This window comes from Theropithecus gelada, chromosome 19 (assembly GCF_003255815.1).
Source record: "Theropithecus gelada isolate Dixy chromosome 19, Tgel_1.0, whole genome shotgun sequence".
NCBI classification, from domain to species: Eukaryota; Metazoa; Chordata; class Mammalia; order Primates; family Cercopithecidae; genus Theropithecus; species Theropithecus gelada.
Window position 1 is genome coordinate 11,289,388 of NC_037687.1, and position 24,819 is coordinate 11,314,206.

The 24,819-nt window shown below is 49.5% G+C and overlaps 1 protein-coding gene and 2 pseudogenes across 5 annotated transcripts in view; 2 read left to right on the forward strand and 1 right to left on the reverse strand.

Annotated features, from left to right (window-relative positions):
• The window catches only part of ECSIT (ECSIT signalling integrator), a 31,204-nt gene that overhangs the window by 1,494 nt on the left and 4,891 nt on the right, over window positions 1-24,819 (reverse strand). For 2 of the 5 annotated variants that reach the window (XM_025367812.1, XM_025367813.1), the window contains exons 2-7: window positions 12,633-12,751; window positions 7,013-7,430; window positions 5,926-6,149; window positions 573-630; window positions 295-443; window positions 46-151 (exon numbers count right to left, since the gene is read on the reverse strand). In XM_025367812.1, coding sequence (XP_025223597.1) covers window positions 46-151; window positions 295-443; window positions 573-630; window positions 5,926-6,149; window positions 7,013-7,430; window positions 12,633-12,728 — 1,051 coding nt within the window. In that variant the 5' untranslated portion in view covers window positions 12,729-12,751. The remainder of the gene's footprint in view (window positions 1-45; window positions 152-294; window positions 444-572; window positions 631-5,925; window positions 6,150-7,012; window positions 7,431-12,632; window positions 12,752-24,819) is intronic. The other 3 variants (XM_025367816.1, XM_025367817.1, XM_025367818.1) reach the window with 3 other exon arrangements.
• Window positions 15,495-16,004, forward strand: LOC112612911 (annotated as a pseudogene).
• Window positions 17,013-17,395, forward strand: LOC112612913 (annotated as a pseudogene).

Here is a 24,819-nt window from a genome sequence, read left to right on the forward strand (position 1 = left end):
GGCTGAGATTACAGGCACACCCACCGCACCAGGCCCAGTTTCTACCTTCATTGATGTCAAACTCGTAGTCGTCCCAGCCACTCCTCGAATACTCCAGGTCCAGCTGCATCGGGTAATAGAGGTTCCACTCCTCCGGGGTCTCTTCCACTTCCTACTCCAAAGAGGGGAGTGCAGGCAGGAGGGTCAGAGGCCGGGGCTCTCGCAGTCTCCCTCCCCCAGCCTCTCCCATGCACCCTCAGGGTGGTGCCAGCCCCACTCCCCAGGCCCGACACGTGCTTTGCTTTAAGCCCTCACCCTCTCCTCCGGGGGCAGCAAGTCAGCTCTGAGGATGTGGTAATACACACACTTGTTTCGGAGCCACAGGGAGAAGGGGCCCTCGACAAAGATGGGCCGGGCAGGGTTGTGGCGGGCCAGGGCAGCCTGCTGATCGGGACTCTGGATTCCTGGTGTGGAGATATACATGCCCTGTGCCCTGTGAGGGACTCTGCCCAAAGGCTCAGGGAGCCCAGCTTAGGTCCAGCAGGGCCTGGGTCAGGTTAGAGACCTGGCTGCCCCTATGCTTGCGGACTTACCCACGATGTGGGGCTGGGGGGGATCTGCTGCACCTGTTGAGTCTTTGGGCAAAGGAACCTGCAAGGGAAAGTAGGGATGTAATCTTGTAACCCCCAATCCCCTACAGAGGAACTGGAGACAGAGAAACAGAAAGGGGGATATCAGCGAATTTAGGACACCTTTCCTGGATCTGGTACATGGTCCTCCAACCTGTCCCCTTGTCCCTCTGTCCCATTTGGCAATAGCCACCAACCTTTAGGATGCTCACCCTGAGGGAACCACCCTGGAGCCAGCCCACATGTGTCAAAATCCTGACTCCGTCACAAGCTGTGTGACCTCGGCCAAGTCACTGTACCTGTGTGCCTCAGTTTCTTCAGATGCACAATAGGGATGATAATAGCACTTAATTCCATTTTTTTTTTTTCTTTTATAGAGATGGGGTCTCCCTCTCTGTCATCCATGCTGGAGTACGGTGGCACGATCATAGTTCACTGTAGGCCTGAACTCCTGGGCTCAAGTGATCTTCCCACCTCAGTTTCCCAAGTAGCTGGGTCTAAAGGTGCACACCACTATGCCCCGCTAATTTAATTTTTTAAATTTTTTTATTTTTGAGATGGTTTTTCTCTTGTTGCTCAGGCTGGAGTGCAGTGGCGTGATCTTGACTCACTATAGCCTCCGCCTCCTGGGTTCAAGCGATTCTCCTGCCTCAGCCTCCCGAGTAGCTGGGACTACAGGCACCTGCCACCACGCCCGGCTAATTTTTTGTATTTTTAGTAGAGATAGGGTTTTGCTATGTTGGCCTGGCTGGTCTCAAACTCCTGGCCTCAGGTGATCCACCTGCCTTGGCCTCCCAAAGCACTAGGATTATGGGCATAAACCTAACTTTGGGTGGTTGTAAAATGTGTAGAACAGTCCCTGGCAAATAGTAAGTGCTCAGTGCTTGTGAATTACAAGAAGAAAAATAACTTCACATATACAGAATATCCCAGGAAGGAGACACTAGAAGCAAATGATAGCTTTCACCTCTGTGGAGGACAGGGTGGGAAGGAATACCTTTTTGTATCTTTTAAAATGCTATAACCTGAACATAATTCAAAAACACTAGACAAATTTTTTTTTTTTTTTTGAGATGGAGTTTTGCTCTTGTTGCCCAGGCTGGAATGCAGTGGCGTGATCTTGGCTCACCACAACCTCCGCCTCCTGGGTTCAAGCGATTCTCCTGCCTCAGTCTCCTGAGTAGCTGGGATTACAGGCATGCACCACCACGCCCGGCTAATTTTGTATTTTTAGTAGAGATGGGGTTTCTCCATGTTGGTCAGGCTGTTCTTAAACTCCTAACCTCAGGTGATCTGCCTGCCTTGGCCTCCCAAAGTGCTGGGATTACAGGCGTGAGCCACCGCACCCCACCAACAAATTTTTTTTTTTAACAAAATGCACCTGCTTTTGAACCAAAACAGTGGACAGCTGTCAGAACATATATCATTCATCCTTTCAAGTTAAAAAAATTGAGATGGGCAGGACGGGCACGGTGGCTCACACCTGTAATCCCAGCACTTTGGGAGGCCGAGGCTGGTGGATCACTTGAGGCCAGGAGTTTAAGACCAGCCTGGCCAACATGGTGAAACCCCAACTCTACTAAAAATACAAAAATTAGCTGGGAGTGGTGGCACACACCTGTAGTCCCTGCTACACGGGAGGCTGAGGAACGAGAATTGCTTGAACCTGGGAGATGGAGGTGGTAGTGAGCCGAGACTGTGCCACCGCACTCCAGCATGGGCGACAGAACAAGGCTCTGTCTCAAAAAAAAAAAAAAGAAAAATTGAGATGGATCAGTGACTTCTAGTTGTTTTAAGTGACATTTGCAAAACGCAAGGTACATGTATATAATCCCCTGCTACTAAAGAAACTTTTTTTTTTTTTTTGAGACGGAGTTTCACTCTTATTGCCCAGACTGGAGTGCAATGGCACAATCTTGGCTCACTGCAACCTCCACCTCCCGGGTTCAAGCGATTCTCCTGCCTCAGCCTCACAAGTAGCTGGGATTACAGGCATGCATCACCACGCCCGGATAATTCTTTTTGTATTTTTAATAGAGACGGGGTTTCTCCATGTTGGTCAGACTGGTCTCGAACTCCCAACCTCAGGTAATCCCGCCTGCCTCAGCCTCCCAAAGTGCTGGGATTACAGGTGTGAGCCACCGTGCCTGGCCAAGAAACTTCTTTTTTTAAACAGATAGGATCCTGCTCCGTCGCCCAGTCTGGTTTACAGTGGTATGATCACGGCTCACCACAGCCTTGACTTCCTGAGTTCAAGCCATCCTCCTGCCTCAGCCTCCTGAGTAGCTGGGGCTACAGGTGTGCACCACCACTCCCAGCTAATTTTCATATTTTTTTTTGGTAGAGACAGGGTCTTGGCATGTTGCCCAGGCTGGTCTCAAACTTCTGGGCGCAAGCAGTCCATCTGCGTCAGCCTCCCAAAGTGCTGGGATTACAGGCATGAGCCACTGTGCCTGGCTGTATTTTACTCCATGAGATGGGGGTGAAGGATATTTAAATACAAAGGATATAGATGCAAAAAAAAAAAAAAAAAAAAAAAAGAGAGAGAGAGAGAGATCTGCAAATGCATAGAACCTCTCTGGAAGGAGACATGGAAATAGTCACCTCTGGGGAAGGAGACAGGGGTGGGGAGGGGGCGGGGCCTGGGTAGAAGCAGAGGACTCCTCACCGTGTGCTTTTACATGCTGTTTGGCTTTTTAGTGCATTGCTTTGCAAAATGAAGAAATGAACTAAAAACAACCCTTCCTCCCACATTCTACTGCTGGTCTCAAGGTGTCTCTCACCGGGACCTACAACCCTGGTCCCCTAGCCCCTCTCCCCGTCCAATATCATCCACACAGCCGCCAGGAGACACGTTTCCAATTGCAGATTCTTCCAGAAACATGATTCCAACCCCATCCCTCTTTTTTCTTTTTTTGAGACAGAGTCTTGCTCTATCGCCCAGGCTGGAGTGCAGTGGCACTATCTTGGCTCACTGCAAACTCTGCCTCCCAGGTTCACGCCATTCTTCTGCCTCAGCCTCCCGAGTAGCTGGGACTACAGGCGCCCGCCACCACACCTGGCTATTTTTTTTGCATTTTTAGTAGAGACAGGGTTTCACTGTGTTAGCCAGGATGGTCTTGATCTCCTGACTTCATGATCCGCCCGCCTCGGCCTCCCAAAGTGCTGGGATTACAGGCGTGAGCCACCGTGCCCAGCCCATCCCTCTTCTTAAATCCCCGCCCCCCGCCCCTGGCATGGCTCTCCCCACCAACCAGGAGGTTTGAGATCAAGCTCTTTAATCAGGTGCCCCCACTCACTGCACCCCATTCCCTGGTACACACTGCTCCCTCTGCCCAGAGTCCTCTGCTCTCCTTACCTCCCCCAGGAAGCCCTACCTGCCCACTCTGGGCTCTCACAGCACCCCAGGCTTCTCCATCTCAGAACCACTGGCTCTTAAGGAAACTGTTATTCATCCAGGACCAGATGACAAGTGCTGTGAGGGGCTCTCTTTGGATCCCTTGTGTGATCTGGCGTGAGTGGAGACTCCCAGGACACTGAGATGGGGGTGTTACTCCACTCAGTCATTCAACAAGCCACTACCAAGTGTCAGCTTTGCACCAAATTCTGTGCTCAGCCTTGGGAGACAGGAGGGAGGCTGAGTCATGGTGAATAAGGAACCAAGCCCAGCACTGTGAAGGGGTGGTGCCTTGGCTAGGGAGGTCAGGAAGGGCATCCTGATTAGGAATAGTGGAGCTGAGACCGGAATAACATGAAGTCCACGGGGAACAGTGTTCCTGGCAGAAGGAACAGAGAACACAAAGGCCTGTGGTGGGAACTGGCACAGAAAGGAAGGAAGATGTCTAGAAGGTAGCAAGTGTTGGGAGAAGGATGGGAGGGTGCTATGGTCTGAATGTTTATGGGCCCCTGAAATTCATGTTGCAGTGTATCTCCAATGCAATAGGATTAAGAGGTCAGGCCTTTGAGAAGAGAGGCACTTAGATCATAAGGGCTCTGCTCTCATGAATGAGATTAGTTCCCTTATAAAAGAGGTCTGGGCTGGGCATGGTAGCTCATGCGTGTAATCCCAGCACTTTGGGAGGCTGAGGTGGGCAGATCATGAGGTCAGGAGATCGAGACCAGCCCGGCCAACATGGTGAAACCTTGTCTCTACTAAAAATACAAAAATTAGCTGGGCGTGGTGGTGCATGCCTGTAGTCCCAGCTACTCAGGAGGCTGAGGCAGGAGAATTGCTTGAACCAGGGAGTCAGAGTTGCAGTGAGCCAAGATGGCACCACAGCACTCCAGCCTGGCAACGGAGCGAGATTCCGTCTCAAAAAAGAAAACAAATGTCTGAGGGGGCGAGGCATGGTGGCTCATGCTTGCAATCCCAGCACTTTGGGAGGCTAACGCAGGTGGATCGCTTGAGCTCACGAGTTTGAGACCAGCCTGGGCAACGTGGTGGAATCCCATCTCTACAAGAAATACAAAAATTACCTGGGTGTGGTGGTGTACGACTATAGTCCCAGCTACTCAGGAGGCTGAGGTGAAAGGATGGCTTCAGCCTGGGAGGTGGAATTTGCAGTGAGCCAAGATAGTGCCACTGCGCTCCAGCCTGGGCAACAGAGCCAGACCTTGTCTCAAAACACAATAGAGGTCTGAGGGGCTTGTTTGCCTCTTATACTATGTGAGGACACAGCAAGAAGGTGTCATTCTTAAAGCAGAGAGCAAACCCTGATCTGGTGACACCTTGATCTTGAACTTCCCAGCCTCTACAACTGTGAGCAATAAATTTTTGTTGTTCATAAATGACCCAAGCTAAGAGATTTTGTTAGAGCAGCCTGAAAGGACTGAAACAGAGGTTACTCAAGCTGTGCCAGCAGTAAGGACCATGGGAACCTACCAGAGGACTCAGCCAGAGAATCAGAACTTAATTCACGGCCAGGCACGGTGCCTCATGCCTGTAATCCCAGCACTTTGGGAGGCCAAGGCAGGAGGATTGCTTGAGCCCAGGAGTTCAAGACCAGCCTGGGCAATATAGTGAGACTCTGTCTCTAAAAAATACAGTTTTTTTAATTAGCCAGGCATGGTGGTGTGTGACTGGAGTCCCAGCTACTCAGGAGGCTGAGGTGGAAAGATCGCTTGAGCCTGGGAGGCAGAGGCTGCAGTGAGCCGAGTTGGTGCCACTGCACTCCAGCCTGGGCAACAGAGCAAGACCCTGTCTCAAAAAAGAACTTGATTCACCACAGTCACTAGAGTGAGAGAAGGGGAGCCCGGAGGAGGAATGGTGGGAGCCTGACCTGGGGTGGCAGCTGAGGCTGTGGACAAGGGCGGATACCTGGTAGATGGTGACCCTGGCACTAAGGTCAGGCTCCATGTGCCTCAGGCCAAACGTGGCCAGCTCCACCGGGTCCTGGGACAGGTCCCGGGGCACTGGGAAGGGGTTGATGTTCATGAATCGAGGGAACCACAGCTTCAGGCGCAGCAACTTGAGCATGGGGTAGCTTTTGCGTCCAAATATCTGAATCAGCAGGAACTCCGTCTCCTTGTTGGGCATCACACCTGTGCTGGGCAGATGCAGGCAGAACCTCAGAGACGGAGGGGGACGGAGGGAAGGGAAGAGGAGAGAACATTGAAGTCAGGGAATTGATCACAGACAGGAAGAAAAGAATCAGAGAGAATTAGAAAGAAAAAGGCTCATGCCTGTAATCCCAGCACACTGGGAGGCCAAGGGGAGAGGATCACTTGAGCCCAGGAGTTTGAGACCAGTCTGGGCAACATAGTGAGACCCTACTTCTTTTTTTTTTTTTTTTTTTTTTTTTTGAGACGGAGTCTTGCTCTGTCGCCCAGGCTGGAGTGCAGTGGCCGGATCTCAGCTCACTGCAAGCTCCGCCTCCTGGGTTTACGCCATTCTCCTACCTCAGCCTCCCGAGTAGCTGGGACTACAGGCGCCCGCCACCTCGCCCGGCTAGTTTTTTTGTATTTTTAGTAGAGACAGGGTTTCACCGTGTTAGCCAGGATGGTCTCGATCTCCTGACCTCGTGATCTGCCCGTCTCGGCCTCCCAAAGTTCTGGGATTACAGGCTTGAGCCACCGCGCCCGGCCGTGAGACCCTACTTCTAAAAGAAAGGTAGAAAGAGAGGAAGGAAGGGACGGAGGGAGAGAGGGAGGGAGGGAGGGAAGGAAGGAAGGAAGGAAAGCAGGCAGGCAGGCAGGCAGGCAGGAAGGAAGGAAGGAAGGAAAAAGGAAAAGTCAGAGGAAGGCAAGAAAGAGAGATGAGTGATGAAAAGATGGATTGGCAGAGGGAGGGGAGCCAGAGAGACAGAGACTGAGCCATGGAGGAAGGAGGGGCTGAAACCCAGGAGAGGTGTCGCCAGCTATCAGGGTAGCCCACTCCCCACCCCGCGCCAGCCTCCTGGCCTCACCGTGGCTCTCCATCTGCTCCAGGACGGCAATCCCACACTCCTGCTGCCGAGGGTAGTGGACGAAGATGCGCTGGATGACATTGCGAGGCCGGAAGACCTCTTTGGGGAAGATGTCGAGCAGCTGGTTGTACACAGCCAGGTCCCGCTCGACGCCATACTCCTGCATCTTGCGCAGGGCCAGGTAGATGAAGTCAATGTGGCCCCGCTTACGCAGGCTGTGCTCCCCAAATTTCTGCACCGCCTGCAGGAAGCTGGCCTTGTCCCGTTCCCCGCTAGGCGCCTGCCCAAACAGGTCCTCATAGGGCACCAGAGCCTTGGTGGGCCTTTGCCGGGGTTCTGGTGGGCTGGAAACCAGGGACTGTTCAGAGCTATGGGCAGCTGCGCTGCAGTGCAGGCCCCGAGGGAGCTGGCGAGGGACCTGGGGAGGGAGGAGAATTGCTGGAATCCGGCACCTCCCAGTGTCTATGGGGGCGCCAGGCTGGCTTTCCTGGGAGAGGTCCCAGTGGCCTCCCTGAGGACTTGGAGGTATGGAACTGTGGTTACGAACCCAAGATTCGACGCCATTACAAAGTGCAATAAAACACAATGCTGGCACAGTAGGGAGGAACAGGTACTGTTAGCCATGGCTATGGGGAGCTGGTAAAAACTGCCACGGAGGCAACTTGGTAATAATCACAGTGATGACACGCACATGCCCTATATTTTTTTTTTTGAGACAGGGTCTGGCTCTGTGGCCTAGGCTGGAATGTAGTCGTGCTACTAGGGCTTACTGCAGCTTTGAACTCCTGGGCTCAAGCAATTCTCCCCCTCTGCCTGTCCAGTAGCTGGAACTACAGGTGTACACCACCGCACCTGGCTAATTTTTCCATTTTCAGCAGACAGGAGTTACACTGTTTTGCCCAGGCTGGTCTTGAACACCTGGCTTCAAGTGATCATCCCGTCTCCACCTCCCAAAGTGTTGGGATTACAGACATGAGCCACTGTGCCTGGTGGCCCTTTTTGCTTTTAATTTTTTTTTTTTTTTTTTAGACAGTCTCTTTCCGTCACCCATGCTGCAGCGCGGTGGCATGACCTCAGCTCACTGCAACCTCCGTCTCCCATGTTCAAGTGATTCTCATGCCTTTGCCTCACAAGTAAGCTGGACTACAGACGTGTTCCACCACGCCCTGCTAATTTTTGTATTTTTAGTAAAGATGGGGTTTCATCATGTTGGCCAGGCTGGTCTCAAACTCCAGGCCTCAAGTGATCCACTTGCTTCGGCCTCCCCAAGTCTTTTGTTTTTTTTTTTTTGAGACAGCGTCTCGCTCTGTCGCCCAGTCTGGAGTGCAGTGGTGCAATCTCCACTCACTGCAAGCTCCACCTCCCGGGTTCACACCATTCTCCTGCCTCAGCCTCCTGAGTAGCTGGAACTACAGGCGCCCGCCACCACACCCAGCGAATTTTTTGTATTTTTAATAGAGACGAGGTTTCACCATGTTAGGATGGTCTCGATCTCCTGACCTCGTGATCCGCCCACCTTGGCCTCCCAAAGTGCTGGGATTACAGGCGTGAGCCACCACGTCTGACCTAGCTTCCCCAAGTCTTCTGATTATAGGCATGAGCCACCGCACCCAGCCCCTTTCTTTTTCTTTTTTTTCTTGAGATAGAGTTTCACTCTTATCACCCAGGCTGGAGTGCAATGGCGCCATCTCAGCTCACTGCAACCTCTGCCTTCTGGGTTCAAGCGAATCTCCTGCCTCAGCCTCCCAAGTAGCTAGGATTACAGGTGCCTGCCACCATGCCCAGCTGATTTTTGTGTTGTGTTTGTTTGTTTGTTTGTTTTTCCTGAGACGGAGTCTCGCTCTGTTGCCAGGCTGGAGTACAGTGGCACGATCTCGGCTCACTACAACCTCTGACTCCCTGGTTCAAGCAATTCTTCTGCCTCAGCTTCCGAAGTAGCTGGGATTACAGGCACATGCCACCACGCCCAGCTAATTTTTTGTATTTTTAGTAGAGACGTGGTTTCACATGTTGGCCGGGCTGGTCTTGAACTCCTGACCTCATGATCCGCTCACCTCGGCCTCCCAAAGTGCTGGGATTACAGATGTGAGCCACTGTGCCTGGCCTAATTTTTGTATTTTTAGTAGAGACGGGGTTTCACCATGTTGGCCAGGATGGTCTCGAATTCCTGACCTAAGGTGATCCACCCCCTGCAGCCTCCCAAAGCGCTGGGACCCTTTTTTCTTTAAGAGATGGAGTCTAGCTATGTTGCCCAGGTGGGGAGTGCAGTGGCTATTCACAGGCATGAGCCAACTGGTCAGCACAGGAGTTTTGACCTGCTGTTTCCAACCTGGGTCAGTTCACACTTCCTTAGGCAACCTAGTGGTCCCCCAAGTCCCAGGAGGTTACAATATTCATGCAAAACTTAGTGCAAGACACTCCATCAGCACAGTGCACAACAGCCCAGAACTCCTGGGCTCAAGTGATCTTCCCACCTCAGTCTCCAAAGTAGCCAAACTCTGGTTCTAGATGACACAGTAACAAATTTCTTATTTTAAATTGAATTTTTAAATTAGAAGGGTTACATATAAGGCATCTTAAAAATATACAGCTAGTTAGCAAGGCTGTACTGTGCTTTGATTGCACCACTGCATTGCAGCCTGGGCAACATAGTGAGACTCCATCTCTCTATGGAAAAAATAAAAAAATAAGCTGGGCATGGTGGTGTATACCTGTAGTCCCCGCTACTTAGGAGGCTGAAGCGGGAGGATTGCTTGAGCCCAGGAGTTCCAGGCTGCAGTGAACTATGATTGTGTCACTGCACTCCAGCCTGAATGAGAGAGTGAAACCTTATCTCTAAAAAATAAGTGAATGTATGTGTGTTTATCTACACAGACACACACACACACACACACACACAAATACATATATAGCTAACAAGTTAAGCGCCAATATTAGTCCAGGCTTGGTGGCTCACACTTATAATCCCAGCACTTTAGGAGGCTGAGGTGGGCAGATCACCTGAGGTCAGGAGTTCCAGACCAGCCTGGGCAATCTGCTGAAACCTCATCTCTACAAAAAAATACAAAAATTAGCCAGGCATGGTGGTGTATGTATGTAGTCCCAGCTACTGTGGAGGCTGAAGTAGGCAGATCAACTGAGACAAGGAGGTTGACGTTGCAGTGAGCCAAGATCACGCCACTGCACTCCCGCCTGGGCGACAGAGTGAGATCCTGTCTCAAAAGAGACGATCTTTACCAAGTATTCTTCCACTGTAGACACAGTTGAGCACTTTATAAATGTAAGGCCCTAGGTGGGGGGTACTCTTACTGCGCTCATTTTACAGATGAGAAAAACCAAGGCTAAGGAAGATGAAGTGGGATGCACAATGTTACACAGCTGCAAAGCATGCAAGCTGAGAATGGAGTCAGTGCCCTTAGTCCCCCTACTCTGCGGTTCCCAACAGCCATTCCATATCCTTCTTTGATAAGGCAATGTTAAAAAAAACAAAAAACAAACAAAAAAAGGCATTCATTTAAAGTAAAATTTCAGGCTGGGTGCAATGGCTTGTGCCTGTAATCCCAGCACTTTGAGAGGTGGGTGGATCACTTGAGGTCAGGAGTTCGAGACCAGCCTGGCCAACGTGGTGAAACCCCATCTCTATCAAAAATACAAAAATGAGCCGGGCGTGGTGCCGCGCACCTGTAATACCAGCTATTCAGGAGGCTGAGGCAGGAAACTCACTTGAACCCAGGAGGCAGAGGTTGCAATGAGCTGAGATCGCACCACTGTACTCCAGCCTGGGTGACAGAGGGAGACTCCATCTCAAAACAAAAACCTGAAATTTCAGTCAATTAATACTATAGGTGGTGTAGTATTATACCACTCTGGGGTAAAAATCAGACAGGAAGCTCTAAAATGCCTAACAAGGGGGAAACACTGCAACGGAGGTAATGTAAATGAAATGCATAGCACGGGGCCGGGCACAGAGTAAGCGCTCAATACGGGAACTATTAATATTCCTACCATCATCGTTATTGCTATCTATGGCTGTCAATCTGCTTTCGCCATCTGGTCACTATGGGTACGGGAAGAAAATTCAGTTTTCTGCCCCATCTCCACAAGTAGATGCAGGAGGACCTGCCCACAGTCACCACACAAATCCACCGAGCTCATACATCCTTATTTTCAAAGTCAATCCCCTCACCCACGTGGACACTAGCACCTCTTAAATTAGGGTCCAGGCACAGTGGCTCACACCTGTAATCCTAGCACTTTGGGAGGCCAAAGTGGAAGGACTGAGGGCCCAGAGGTTCAAGACCAGTCTGGATAACACAGCAAGACCACATGTTTAAAAAAATTAGCAGCCGGGTATGGTGGCTCATGTCTGTAATCCCAGCACTTTGGGAGGCTGAGGCGGGCAAATCACCTGAGATCAGGAGTTCGAGATCAGCCTGGCCAACACGGTGAAACCCTGTCTCTACTAAAATTACAAAAATTAGCTGGGCATGGTGACACATGCCTGTAATCGCAGCTACTCGGGAGGCTGAGGCAGGAGAATCACTTGAACCCAGGAGGCAGAGGTTGCAGTGAGCCAAGACCATGCCACTATACTCCAGCCTTGGCGACAAGAGCAAAACTCCATCTCAAAAAAAAAAAAAAAAAAAAAAATTAGCTGGGTGTGGTGGCTCAAGTCTGTGGTCCCAGCTACTCAGGGGGCTGAGGTGGGAGGCTCATTTGAGCCCAGGAGTTTGAGGCTGCAGTGAGCCCTGATTCCACCACTGTACTCCAGCCTGGGTGACAGAGCAAGACCTTGTTTCAAAAAAATAAATAAATTAGGGAATTTTGGCCAGGCATGGTGGCTCATGCCTGTAATCCCAGCACTTTGGGAGGCTGACGCAGGTGGATCGCTTGAGCCCAGAGTTTAAGACCAGCCTGCCCAACATGGTGAAACCCCGTCTCTACAAAAATATACAAAAATTAGCCAGGCGTGGTAGTATGTGCCTATAGTCCCCGCTACTTGGGAGGATGAGGCAGGGGGATTGCTTGAACCTGGCAGGTCAAGATTACAGTGAGCTGTAATCAGACTACTGCACTCCAGCCTCGGCTACAGAGCGAGACACTGTCTCAAAAAACAAACACACGGCCGGGCGCGGTGGCTCAAGCCTGTAATCCCAGCACTTTGGGAGGCCGAGACGGGCGGATCACGAGGTCAGGAGATCGAGACCATTCTGGCTAACATGGTGAAACCCCGTCTCTACTAAAAAATACAAAAAACTAGCTGGGCGAGGTGGCGGGCGCCTGTAGTCCCAGCTACTCGGGAGGCTGAGGCAGGAGAATGGCGTAAACCCGGGAGGCGGAGCTTGCAGTGAGCTGAGATCCGGCCACTGCACTCCAGCCCGGGCGACAGAGCGAGACTCCGTCTCAAAATAAATAAATAAATAAATAAATAAAATATTTAAAAAACACAAACACACGAACACACATACATACGTAAATTAGGGACTTTTAATGGGACCTCAGCACTGATAGGCCAGCTCAGACTCACTAAGCTGACTTCACAGAGTGGATTCTGAAGGGGTTGGGAGCAAATCCCAAGCTTACCTCCCTCTACCCAAAAGACTGCCTGGCTGGTGCTTACCTGAGAGATGGAAGTTCCTGGAAGGGCGGCCCCGCAGATGCCTCCCCAGGCCCTACAGAGGCCTCGGGCCAGTAGGGTGGCCTGGACCCAGCTCATGCCTCTGCTTGTCAGACAATCACCTGGCCCAAAGAGAAGATTCAGCATTAGTCTGGCAACTTACCCGCTAACAGATGCAAGGGCCCCGCAGGGTTGAGGGCACAATCCAGATTATGCGGTTAACTCACCAGCCCCGATGTTTACCTTACCCAAGAAATGGGCTCAGATGACTCAAAGACTTTGTTCATGGAACAGCACCCCCAACCCCGCTGCTCCAGGGGCGTGATCAAAGCTCAGTACAGCCTCCAACTCCTGGGCTCAAGTGATCCTCCAGCCCCAGAGCATCGAGAAGCTGGGACTACAGATGCGTGCCACCATGCCCAGCTAATTTGAAAATAGTTTGCAGAGACCCAGGGTCTTGCTGTGTTGCCCAGGCTGGTCTTGAACTCCTGGCTTCAAGTGATCCTCCCACCACTGTCTCCCAAAGTGCTGGGATCACGGGTGTGAGCCACCACTCCTAGCCAGTACAGTCTAATTTTATAAAATGTGTGTCACTCCAACAAGAATCCCTGTATCTGGCCAGGTGCAGTGGCTCACGCCTGTAATCCCAACACTTGGGGAGGCTGAGGCGGGCAGATCACCTGAAGTCGGGAGTTCGAGACCAGCCTGACCAACATGGAGAAACTGCATCACTACTAAAAATACAAAAAATCAGCCCAGCATGGTGGTGCATGCCTGTAATTCCAGCTACTTGGGAGGCTGAGGTAGGAAAATCGCTTGAACCCGGGAGGCAGAGGTTGCAGTGAGCTGAGATGATGCCATTGCATCCCAGCCTGGGGAAAAACAGTGAAACTCCATCTCCAAAAGAAAGAAATTAAATCAGTATTTAATTTCCCTTCACTCCCAACCCCAGGAAACCACTCATCCCACTGTCTCTATAGATCTCCCTACGCTGGGCATTTCATACAAATGGAATCACAAGTGCTCCTTTATGACTGGTTTCCTTCACTTGACACGTTTTGTTTTGTTTTGGTTTTGGTTTTTTTTGAGATGGAGTCTCGCTCTGTCACCCAGGCTGGAGTGCAATATCTCGGCTCACTGCAATCTCCATCTCCCAGGTTCAAGCGATTCATTCCCATGCCTCAGCATCCCGAGTAGCTGGGATTACAGGAGCATGCCACCGCACCCGGCTAATTTTTGTATTTTTAGTAGAGACGGGGTTTATCATGTTGGCTGGGCTGGTCTTGAACTCCTGACCTCAAGTGATCCACCAGCCTCAGCCTCCCCAAGTGCTGGGATTACAGGCGTGAGCCACCGCGCCTGGCCCACTGACATGTTTTCAAGGTTCCTGCATCGATTTTTTAAAAATTAATTTATTTCTTTTAGACAGGATCTTGCTTTGTTTCCCAGGCTGGAGTGCAGTGGCACAATCTTGGCTCACTGCAACCTGCTTTCCAGGCTCATGATTCTCCTGCCTCAGCTTCCTGAGTAGCTGGGACTATAGGTGTATGTCACTGCACCCAGCTAATTTATAGATTTTTTTGTAGAGATGGGGTTTTGCCATGTTGCCAAGCCGGTCTCAAACTCCTGACGTTGTGATCCACCTGCCTCGGCCTCCCAAAGTGCTGGGATTACAGTCGTGAGCCACCGCACCTGGCCTTTTTTTTTGTTTTTTGAGATGGAGTTTCGCTTTTGTTGCCCAGGCTGGAGTGCAATGGCACGATCTCGGCTCACCACAACCTCTGACTCCCGGGTTCAAGGGATTCTCCTGCCTCAGCCTCCTGAGTAGCTGGGATTACAGGCATCCACCACCACCCCCAGCTAGTTTTTGTATTTTTAGTAGAGATGGGGTTTCTCCATGTTGGCCAGGCTGGTCCTGAACTCCCAACCTCAGGTGATCCACCCACCTTGGCCTCCCAAAGTGCTAGGATTACAGTCCTGCCCGGCCAATTCCATTCTTTTTGGAATGGAATATAACCAGGTTTTGTAAGGCTATAACCATATTTTATTTATGCATTCATCAATTGATGGACATTTGGAGTTGTTTGCCAAATGTTTTTGACTGTTATAACTACTACTGCCATGAACATTCGTGTAGAAGTTTTATGTGAACATATGTTTATACTTCTCTTGGGTATATACTTAGGAGTCGAACTGCTGAGACATATGGTAACTACATGTTTAACAGTTTGAGGAACTGCCAGACTGTTTTTGGGGATGACTGCACCATTTCATATTCCCATCGACAATGTACAGTTGACCCTTCTTCAACAGAGGTTTGAACACCGTGAGTCCATTTATACGTGGATTTGTTTTTTCCTCAGTAAAAGTTATGGCTGCACGTGGTGGCTCACGCCTGTAATCCCAGCACTTTGGGAGGTCGAGGCAGGCAGATCACCTGAGGCCAGGAGTTCGAAAGCAGCCTGGCCAACATGGGAGAGACCCCATCTCTACTAAAAAAAAAAAAAAAAAAAAAAAAAATACAAAAATTAGCCTGGCATGGGGACACGCTCCTGCAGTCCCCAACTACTCAGGAGGCTGAGGCAGGAGAATCACTTGAACCCAGGAGGCAGAGGCTGCAGGGGGCTGAGATCGTGCCACTGCACTCCAGCCTGGGCGACAGAGCAAGACTCCGTCTGAAAAATAAGACCAGGTGTGGTGGCTCACACCTGTAATCCCAGCACTTTGGGAGGCTAGGCAGGAGAATCACTTAAGGTCAGGAGTTCAAGACCAGCATGGCCAACGTGGCAAAAGCCCATCTCTACTAAAAATACAAAAATTAGCCAGGTTCCTTTTGCGGGTGGCGGCAAGTGTGGAGAGGATGCCATGAAAACCTCGGGCACACTACAAGAGTACAAGGTGGTGGGTCGCTGTCTGCCCACCCCCAAATGCCATACACCGCCCCTCTACCATATGCAAATCTTTGTGCCTAATCATGTCGTCGCCAAGTCCCGCTCTGGTACTTCGTAGCTCAGTTAAAGAGTTGAAGAAGTCTTCAGGGGAGACTGTCTACTGTGGGCAGGCATTTGAGAAGCGCCCCCTGCGGGTGAAGAACTTCGGCATCTGGCTGCGCCATGACTCCCGGAGCGGCACCCACAACATGTACCGGGAATACCGGAAGCTGACCACCAGGGGCGCTGTCACCCACCGCGACCGAGACATGGGCGCCTGGCACCGCACCTGGGCCCACTCCATCCAGATCATGAAGGTAGAGGAGATCGCAGCCAGCAAGTGCCACCGGCACAGGACTCCAAGATCAGGTTCCCGCTGCCCCACAGGGTCCTGCGCCGTCAGCACAAGCCACGCTTCACCACCAAGAGGCCCAACACCACCTAGGTGTAGGGCCCTCGCCCATGTGTGCCCCAGATAAACTCAGGAACGCCCCGGTAAAAAAAAAAAAAAAATTATTCAGACATGGTGGTGCACGCCTGTAATCTCAACTACTCAGGAGGCGGAGCCGGGAGAATTGCTTGCGCCTGGGAGGCGATGTTACAGTGAGTTGAGATTGCGCCACTGCACTCCAGCCTGGTTGACCGTGTGAGACTCTGTTTCAAAAAAACTAATTAAATTTAATTAAAGGTACAACTTTAAACACCGGGGGGGCTGGTAAAAAAGAAAGTTACAGCTGAATGCGCCTGCCTCTCCATCTACCTCCTCCACCTCTTCTGCGTCTGCTACCCCTAAGACAGCAAGACCAACCCCTCCTCTTCTTCCCCCTCCTCCTCCGCTTACTCAGTGTGAAGACGATGAGAATGAAGACCTTTATCATGATCCACTTCCACCTAATGAATAGTAAATTAAATGTGTTTTCTCTTCCTGATTTTCTTAGTAACATTTTTTCTCCAGCTTATTGTAAGATTACAGTATAATATATATAACATAGGGCCGGGCGCGGTGGCTCACGCCTGTAATCCCAGCACTTTGGGAGGCCAAGGCGGGTGGATCACGAGGTCAGGAGATTGAGACCATCCTGGCTAACACGGTGAAACTCCGTCTCTACTAAAAATACAAAAAATTAGCCGGGCGTGGTGGCGGGTGCCTGTAGTTCCAGCTACTCGGGAGGCTGAGGCAGGAGAATGGCCTGAATCCGGGAGGCAGAGCTTGCAATGAGCCGAGATCACGCCACTGCACTCCAGCCTGGGCAACAGAGCAAGACTCTGTCTCAAAAAAAAAAAAAAAAAAAAAAAAAAAAAAAAATATATATATATATATATATATATATATATATATATATATATATAAAATTTAAAAATATGTTAATCGCTCTTTCCCTGCCGCCGCCAAGTCGCACGGAGGCGGAGGCTTGGGTGAGTTCAAGATTCACCTTCACCCGTAACCCACCACCATGGCGAGGAAGGCATTGCTGCTGGAGGTGTAATGGACGTTAATACTGTTTTACAAGAGGTGCTGAAGACCGCCCTCATCCACGATGGCCTAGCACGTGGAATTCGCGAAGCTGCCAAAGCCTTAGACAAGTGCCAAGCCCATCTTTGTATGCTTGCATCCAACTGTGATGAGCCTATGTATGACAAGTTGGTGGAGGCCCTTTGTGCTGAACCTAATAAAGGTTGATGACAGCACGAAACTAGGGGAATGGGTAGGCCTCTGTAAAACTGAAAGAAGGGAAGCCCCGTAAAGTGGTTGGTTGCAGTTATATAGTAAAGGACTATGGCAAAGAGTCTCAGGCCAAGGATGTCATCGAAGAGTACTTCAAATGCAAGAAATGAAGACATAAATCTTTGGCTCACATTAAAAAAAATGTTAATCGACTGTTTATATAATCCCTGAGGCCTCTGGACAACAGTGGGCTATTAGTAGTTAAGATATTTTGAGACAGGATCTCACTCTGTTGCCCAGGCTGGAGTACAGTGGTATGATCAAGGCTCACTGCAGACTTGACCTCCCAACTCAAGCAATCCTCCCACCACTGCCTCCTGAGTAGCTGGGACTACAGGTGTGTGCCACCACACCCAACTAATTTTTAAAATTTTCATAGAGGTAGGGTTGCCCTCTATTTTCCAGGCTGATCTCAAACTCCTGGGCTCAAGCAATCCTCCCAGCTTGGCCTCCCAAAGTGCTGAAATTACAGAGGTGAGCCACTGCACCTGGCTGGATTTTTGGGGAGTCAAAAGTTATATGTAGCCTGGCACGGTGGCTCACGCCTGTAATCCTACCACTTTGGGAAGCCAAGATGGGAGGATCACTTGAGCCTAGGAGTTCAGGACCAGCCTGGGTAACATAGTGAGACCCTATCTCTCCAAAAAGAAAAAAATTAACCAGGCATGGTGGTGCACACATATAGTTCCAGCTACTTGGGAGACTGAGGCAGGAGGATCGCTTGAGCCCAGCAGTTCAAGGTTGCAGTGAGCTATAATCACACCACTGCATTCTGGCCTGAGTGACAGAGCGAAATCTCGTTTTTTAAAAAACAAAACAAAACAAAAAAAAGTTACAGGCAGATTTTCAATTGTGTGGAAGGTCAGCACCCCTAACCATCAAGTTATTCAAGAGTCAAATGTGGATGAGCTCCAATTTCTCCATATCCTCACCAAAACCTGTTTTGTCTTTTTTTTTTTTTTTTTTTTTTTTTTGAGATGGAGTCTCGCTCTGTTGCCCAAGCTGGAGTGCAGTGGTGTTATCTCAGCTCACTGAAACCTCCACCTCCCGGGTTCAAGAGACTTTTCTGCCTCAGCCTCCTGAGTAGCTGGGACTACAGGCATGCGTCACCATGCCTGGCTAATTTTTTTTTTTTTCTGAAATGGAGTCTCGCCCTGTTGCCCAGGCTGGAGTGCAATGGCACAATCTTGGCTCGCTGCTACCTCTGCCTCCCAGGTTCAAGCCATTCTCCTGCCCCAGTCTCCTGAGTAGCTGGGATTACAGGTGCACACCACCACACCCAGCTAATTTTTTGTATCTTTAGTAGAAATGGGGTTTCCCCATATTGGCCAGGCTGGTCTCGAACTCCTGACATCAAGTGATCCCCTCATCTCAGCCTCCCAAAGTGCTGGGATTAAGGCATGAGCCACCGCGCCCAGCTATTTTGTCTATTTTTTTTCCAATAGGTTTTTGGGGAATGGGTAGTAGTTACAAGAATAAGTTTTTTACTGGTGATTTCTGAGATTGTGATGTACACATCACCTGAGCAGTTGAGCAGTGTATACACTGTACCCAATGTGTAGTCTTTTTTTTTTTTTTTTTTTTTTGAGACGGAGTCTCGCTCTGTTGCCCAGGTTGGAGTGCAGTGGCACAATCTCAGCTCACTGCAACCTCTGCCTCCTGGGTTAAAGTTATTATCCTGGCTCAGCCTCCTGAGTAGCTGGGATTACAGGCACGCACCACCATGCCTGGCTAATTTTTATATTTTTAGTAGAGACAGGGTTTCACCAAGTTGATCAGGCTGGTCTTGAACTCCTGACCTCGTGATCCACCTGCCCTGGCCTCCCAAAGTGCTGGGATTATAGGCATGAGCCACTGTGTACAGCCAAGTTGTAAGAGTTCTTTATATATTGTCTTTTTTTTTTTTTTTTTTGAGACATGGTCTTGTTTTGTTGCTCAGGCTGGAGTACAGTGGTGTAATCTCAGCTCACTGCAGCCTCGACCTCCCAGACACAAGTGATCCTCTCACCTCAGCCTCCTAAGCAGCTGGGATTACAGGGATGAGCCACCATACCCAACTAATTTTTGTATTTTTTTGTACAGATGGGGTCTTTCTATGTGGCCCAGGCTAGTCTGAAACTCCTGGCCTCAAGCAGTCTTCTCATCTTGGCCTCCCAAAGTGCTGGATCACAGGTGTGAGCCACCACCATGGCCTTTATATATTCTGGATGGATATTATACCCTTATGATCTGGATGGATATTATACCTTATTGCAAATATTTTCTTCCATTCTGAGAGCTGTCTATTCACTTTATCATTTGTAACATCAAATTTTAAATTTTGATGAAGTCCAACTTATTCTTTTCCTTTTAATAGCTGTGTTTTTTTTTTTTTTTTTTTTTTGGTATTATTTCTAAAAACAACCATTGCCTAGCCCAAGGTCAAGAGATTTACATCAATGTTTTCTTCTTCTTCTTTTTTTTTTTTTTTTGGAGATGGAGTCTCATTCTGTTGCCCAGGCTGGAGTGCAGTGCTGCAATCTCGGCTCACTGCAACCTCCGCCTCCCGGGTTCAAGCAATTCTCCTGTCTCAGCCTCCCAAGTAGCTGGGATTACAGGCGCTCAACACCACGCCTGGCTAATTTTTGTATTTTTAGTAGAGACGGGGTCTCACCATGTTGGTCAGGCTGGTCTCGAACTCCTGACCTCATGATCCGCCCACCTCGGCCTCCCAAAGTGCTGGGATTACAGGCTTGAGCCACCGCGCCCAGCCTCTTTTTTTTTTTTTTTTTTAAGACAGAGTCTCTGTCACCCAGGCTAGAGTGCAGTGGCGTGATCTCAGCTCACTGCAACCTCTGTCTCCCCGGGTTCTGCCTGCCTCAGCCTCCAGAATAGCTGGGATTACAGTCACCTGCTATCACGCCTAGCTAATTTTTCTTTTTTTTTTTTGTATTTTTAGTAGAGATGGGATTTCACCATGTTGACCAGATTGGTCTCGAACTCCTGACTTCAGGTGATCCGCCCACCTCAGCCTCCCAAAGTGATGGGATTACAGACATGAGCCACTGCACCTGGCCCAAATACATTTAGCAAAAGAAGTAAAAGACTTACATTATTTTGGTGCAAAAATAATTGCGGTTTTTGCCATTAAAAGTAATGGCAGAATACACTGAAAACTACAAAATGAGACCAGCCTGGCCAATATGGTGAAACCCCATTTCTACTAAAGATAAAAAAAATTAGCTGGGTGTGGTGGCGGGTGCCTGTAATCCCAGTACTCGGGAGGCTGGGGCAGGAGAATGGCTTGAACCCAGGAGGCAGAGGTAGCAGCGAGCTGAGATTATGCCATTGCACTCCAGCCTGGGCAGCAGGGCAAGACTCCATCTCCAAAAATATATATCTATATATTTCTTTTATTCTTTTTTTTTTTTTAGACAGAGTCTTGCCCTGTCGCCCAGGCTGGAGTGCAATGGCCGGATCTCAGCTCACTGCAAGCTCCGCCTCCCAGGTTTACGCCATTCTCCTGCCTTAGCCTCCCGAGTAGCTGGAACTACAGGCGCCCGCCACCTCGCCCGGCTAGTTTTTTTTTTGCATTTTTTAATAGAGACGGGGTTTCACCATGTTAGCCAGGATGGTCTGGATCTCCTGACCTCGTGATCCGCCCATCTCGGCCTCCCAAAGTGCTGGGATTACAGGCTTGAGCCACTGCGCCCGGCCTCTTTTATTCTTTTTTAGAGATGGGGTCTTACTCTGTCACCCAGGCTGGAGTGCAGTGATACAATCACAGCTCACTGCAGCCCAAAACTACTGAGCTCAAGTGATCCTCCTACCTCAGCCTCCCAAGTAGCTGGGACTACAGGCATATGCTACCATGCCCACCTAATTTTTAAATTTTTTGAAAAGGTGGGGTATCACTGTGCTGTCCAGGCTGGTTTTAAACTTCTGGGTCAAGCAATCCTCCCACCTCAGCCTCTTAAAGTGCTGGGATTACAGGCATGGTGGGTCACCATGCCCGGTATAGAATTATTTTTCTTAATTTCATTTTTGCATTATTTATGGCTAGTGTATAGAAATATATTTTTACATGTCAATCATGTGTCCTACAACTTGCTGAACTTATTAGTTCTAATAGTTTTTTATTAGATTACTTGGGATTTTCTATATACGAGATCATGTCATTTCCAAGTTGAGATAGTTTTTATCTTTTCCTTTTTCTTTTTTTTTTGAGATGGAGTCTCGCTCTGTCGCTCAGACTGGAGTGCAGTGGCCGGATCTCAGCTCACTGCAAGCTCTGCCTCCCAGGTTCACGCCATTCTCCTGCCTCAGCCTCCCGAGTAGCTGGGACTACAGGCGCCCACCACCTCGCCCGGTTAGTTTTTTGTATTTTTTAGTAGAGACGGGGTTTCACCGGGTTAGCCAGGATGGTCTCGATCTCCTGACCTTGTGATCCGCCTGTCTCGGCCTCCCAAAGTGCTGGGATTACAGGCTTGAGCCACCGCGCCCGGCCAATCTTTTCCTTTCCAATCTGGATGCCTTTTGTTTTTATTTTATTGTTTTCTTTTTACACATTTTTTAGAGACACAGTTACCCTGTATCAAGCGCACTGGCATGATCATGGCTCACTGTAGCCTTGACCTCCTGGGCTCAAGCGATCCTCCCACCTCACCTTCCCAAGTAGCTGAGACTACAGGTGCATGTCACCATGCCTGGCTAATTTTTTTTTTTTTTTTTTTTTGAGATGGAGTCTTGCTCTGTCACCCAGGCTGGAGTGCAGTGGTGCGATCTGGGCTCACTGCAACCCCACCTCCCAGGTTCATGCCATTCTGCCTCAGCCTCCTGAGTAGCTGGGACTACAGGCGGCCACCACCGCACCCAGCTAATTTTTTGTATTTTTAGTAGAGACAGGGTTTCATTGTGTTGGCCAGGATGGTCTCAATCTCCTGACCTCGGGATCCACCCGCCTCAGCCTCCCAAAGTGCTGGGATTACAGGCATGAGCCACTGCACCCAGCCAACGCTTGGCTAATTTTGAAACTTTTTGTAGACAGAGTCTCGCTGTGTTGCCCAGGCTGGTATTGAACTCCTGACCTCAAGCAATCCTTCTCTTTCAGCCTCCCAAAATGCTGGGATTACAGGCAATAGCCACCACATCTGGGGCTTTTAATTTCTTTTTCTTACTTAAGTGCCCCTTCTGGAACCTCCAGGAAAATCCTGGACAGACATGGTGAATGGACATTCCTGTCTCGTTCCTCATCTTTTTTTTTTTTTTTAATTAAGATGCAGCCTCACTCTTGTTGCCCAGGCTGGGGTGCAATGGCATGACCCTGGCTCACTGCAACCTCCATCTCCCCGGTTCAAGCAATTCTCTTGCCTCAGCCTCCTGAGTAGCTGGGATTACAGGTACCCACCACCACGCTAAGCTAATTTTCTGTATTTTTAGTAGAGACAGGGTTTCACCATGTTGGCCAAGCTGGTGTTAAACTCCTGACCTCAGGTGATCCACCCACTTCGGCCTCCCAAAGTGCTGGGATTACAGGTGTGAGCTACTACGCCCGGCCTTGTTCCTCATCTTAAGAGGAAAAAGCATCTAGTATTTCAACATTAAGTATGATATCAGCTGTGGGTTGTTTGTTTGTTTTTGAGACGGAGTCTTGCACTGTCGCCCAGGCTGGTATGCAGTGGTGCAATCTCGGCTCACTGCAACCTCAGCCTCCCAGGTTCAAGTGATTCTCAGCCTCCGGAGTAGCTAGGATTACAGGCACCCACCACCATGCCAAATTTTTTTTTTTTTTTTTTTTTGGTATTTTTGTAGACACGGGGTTTCACTATGTTGGCTAGGCTGGTCTCGACCTCCTGACCTCGTGATCTGCCCACCTCAAATTCCCAAAGTGCTGGAGCTGTGGGTTTTTTATGATGCCCTTTCTCAGGCTGAGGAAGTTCCTTCACATTTCTAGTTTGATGAGTATTCTCATCAGAAAGTATATTGGATTTCCCAGCACTTTGGGAGGCTGAGGCAGGCGGATTACTTGAGGTCAGGAGTTGAGACCAGCCTGGCCAACATGGCAAAACCTCATGTTTACTAAAAATCCAACAATTAGCAGAGCATGGTGGCACATGCCTGTAGTTCCAGCTACTTGGGAGGCTGGGCGAAGAGAATCATTTGAACCCAGGAGGCGGAGGTTGCAGTGAGCTGAGATCGTGCCACTGAACCTCAGCCTGCACAACAGAGGGAGACTCTGCCTCAAAAAAAAAAAAAAGTATATTGGATTTTGTCAATGCTTTTTCCGCTTGTATTGAGATAATCATGTGGTTTTTATCCTTTATTCTAATTCTAATGTAGTATATTAATTGATGTTCACATATTAAACTAACCTTGCATTTCTGGTATAAACTCCACTAGGTCGTGGTGTGTAATTCTTTTTCCATGCTGTTGGATTTTATCTGCTAGTATTTTGTTGAGGAATTTTATGTCTATATTCATAGGATATACTGACTGCTAGTAAAGAGGGAAAATGTGTGAAAATCATTAAATTTAAAAAATTAAAAAAGAAACATTAAACCGGGTGCAGCAGCTCACACCTGTAATCCCAGCACTCTGGGAGGCCAAGGCAGATGGATAACTTGAGGTCAGAAGTTTGAAACCGGCCTGGCCAACATGGTAAAACCCCGTCTCTACTAAAAATACAAAAATTAGCTGGGCATGGTGGCAGGCGCCTGTAATCCTGGCTACTCAGGAGGCTGAGGCAGGAGAATCGCTTGAACCTGGAAGGCGGAGGTTGCAGTGAGCCAAGATCACGCCACTTCACTCCAGCCTGGGTGAAAGAGCGAGATTCTGTCTCAAAAAAAAAAAAAAAAAAAAATCTGCATGGTGGTGGGCACCTGTAATCCCAGCTACTCAGGAGGCTGAGGCAAGAGAATCGCTTGAATCCAGAAGGCGGAGGGTTGCAGCAAGCCAAGATCGCACCACTGCACTCCAGCTTGGGCAACAGAGCAAGACTCCATCTCAAAAAAAAAAAAAAAAGCAAAAACCATGCCTGGGCCAGATCCCAGACATATTAATTCAGAATATCTGAAGGTGGGGCATCAGCATTTTAAAGCACCTCACTGAAGGCTGGGCACAGCGGCTCATGCTTCTTATCCACTTTGGGAGATCAGAGTGGGAGGATCACTTGAGCCTGGGAGATCAAGACCAGCAAAAAAAAAAAAAAAAGCAGCTGGATGTGGTGGCACTCATTTGTAGTCCCAGCTATTCAGGAGGCTGAGGTAGGAAGATCACTTAAGCCCAGCAGTTCAGGTTATACGAACTATGACTGTGCTACCACACTGTGGCTTGGATGACAGAGTGAGACCCTATCTCAAGAATAAAAAATAGGCCGGGCGCGGTGGCTCAAGCCTGTAATCCCAGCACTTTGGGAGGCCGAGACGGGCGGATCACGAGGTCAGGAGATCGAGACCATCCTGGCTGACACGGTGAAACCCCCTCTCTACTAAAAAATACAAAAAACTAGCCGGGCGAGGTGGCGGGCGCCTGTAGTCCCAGCTACTGGAGAGGCTGA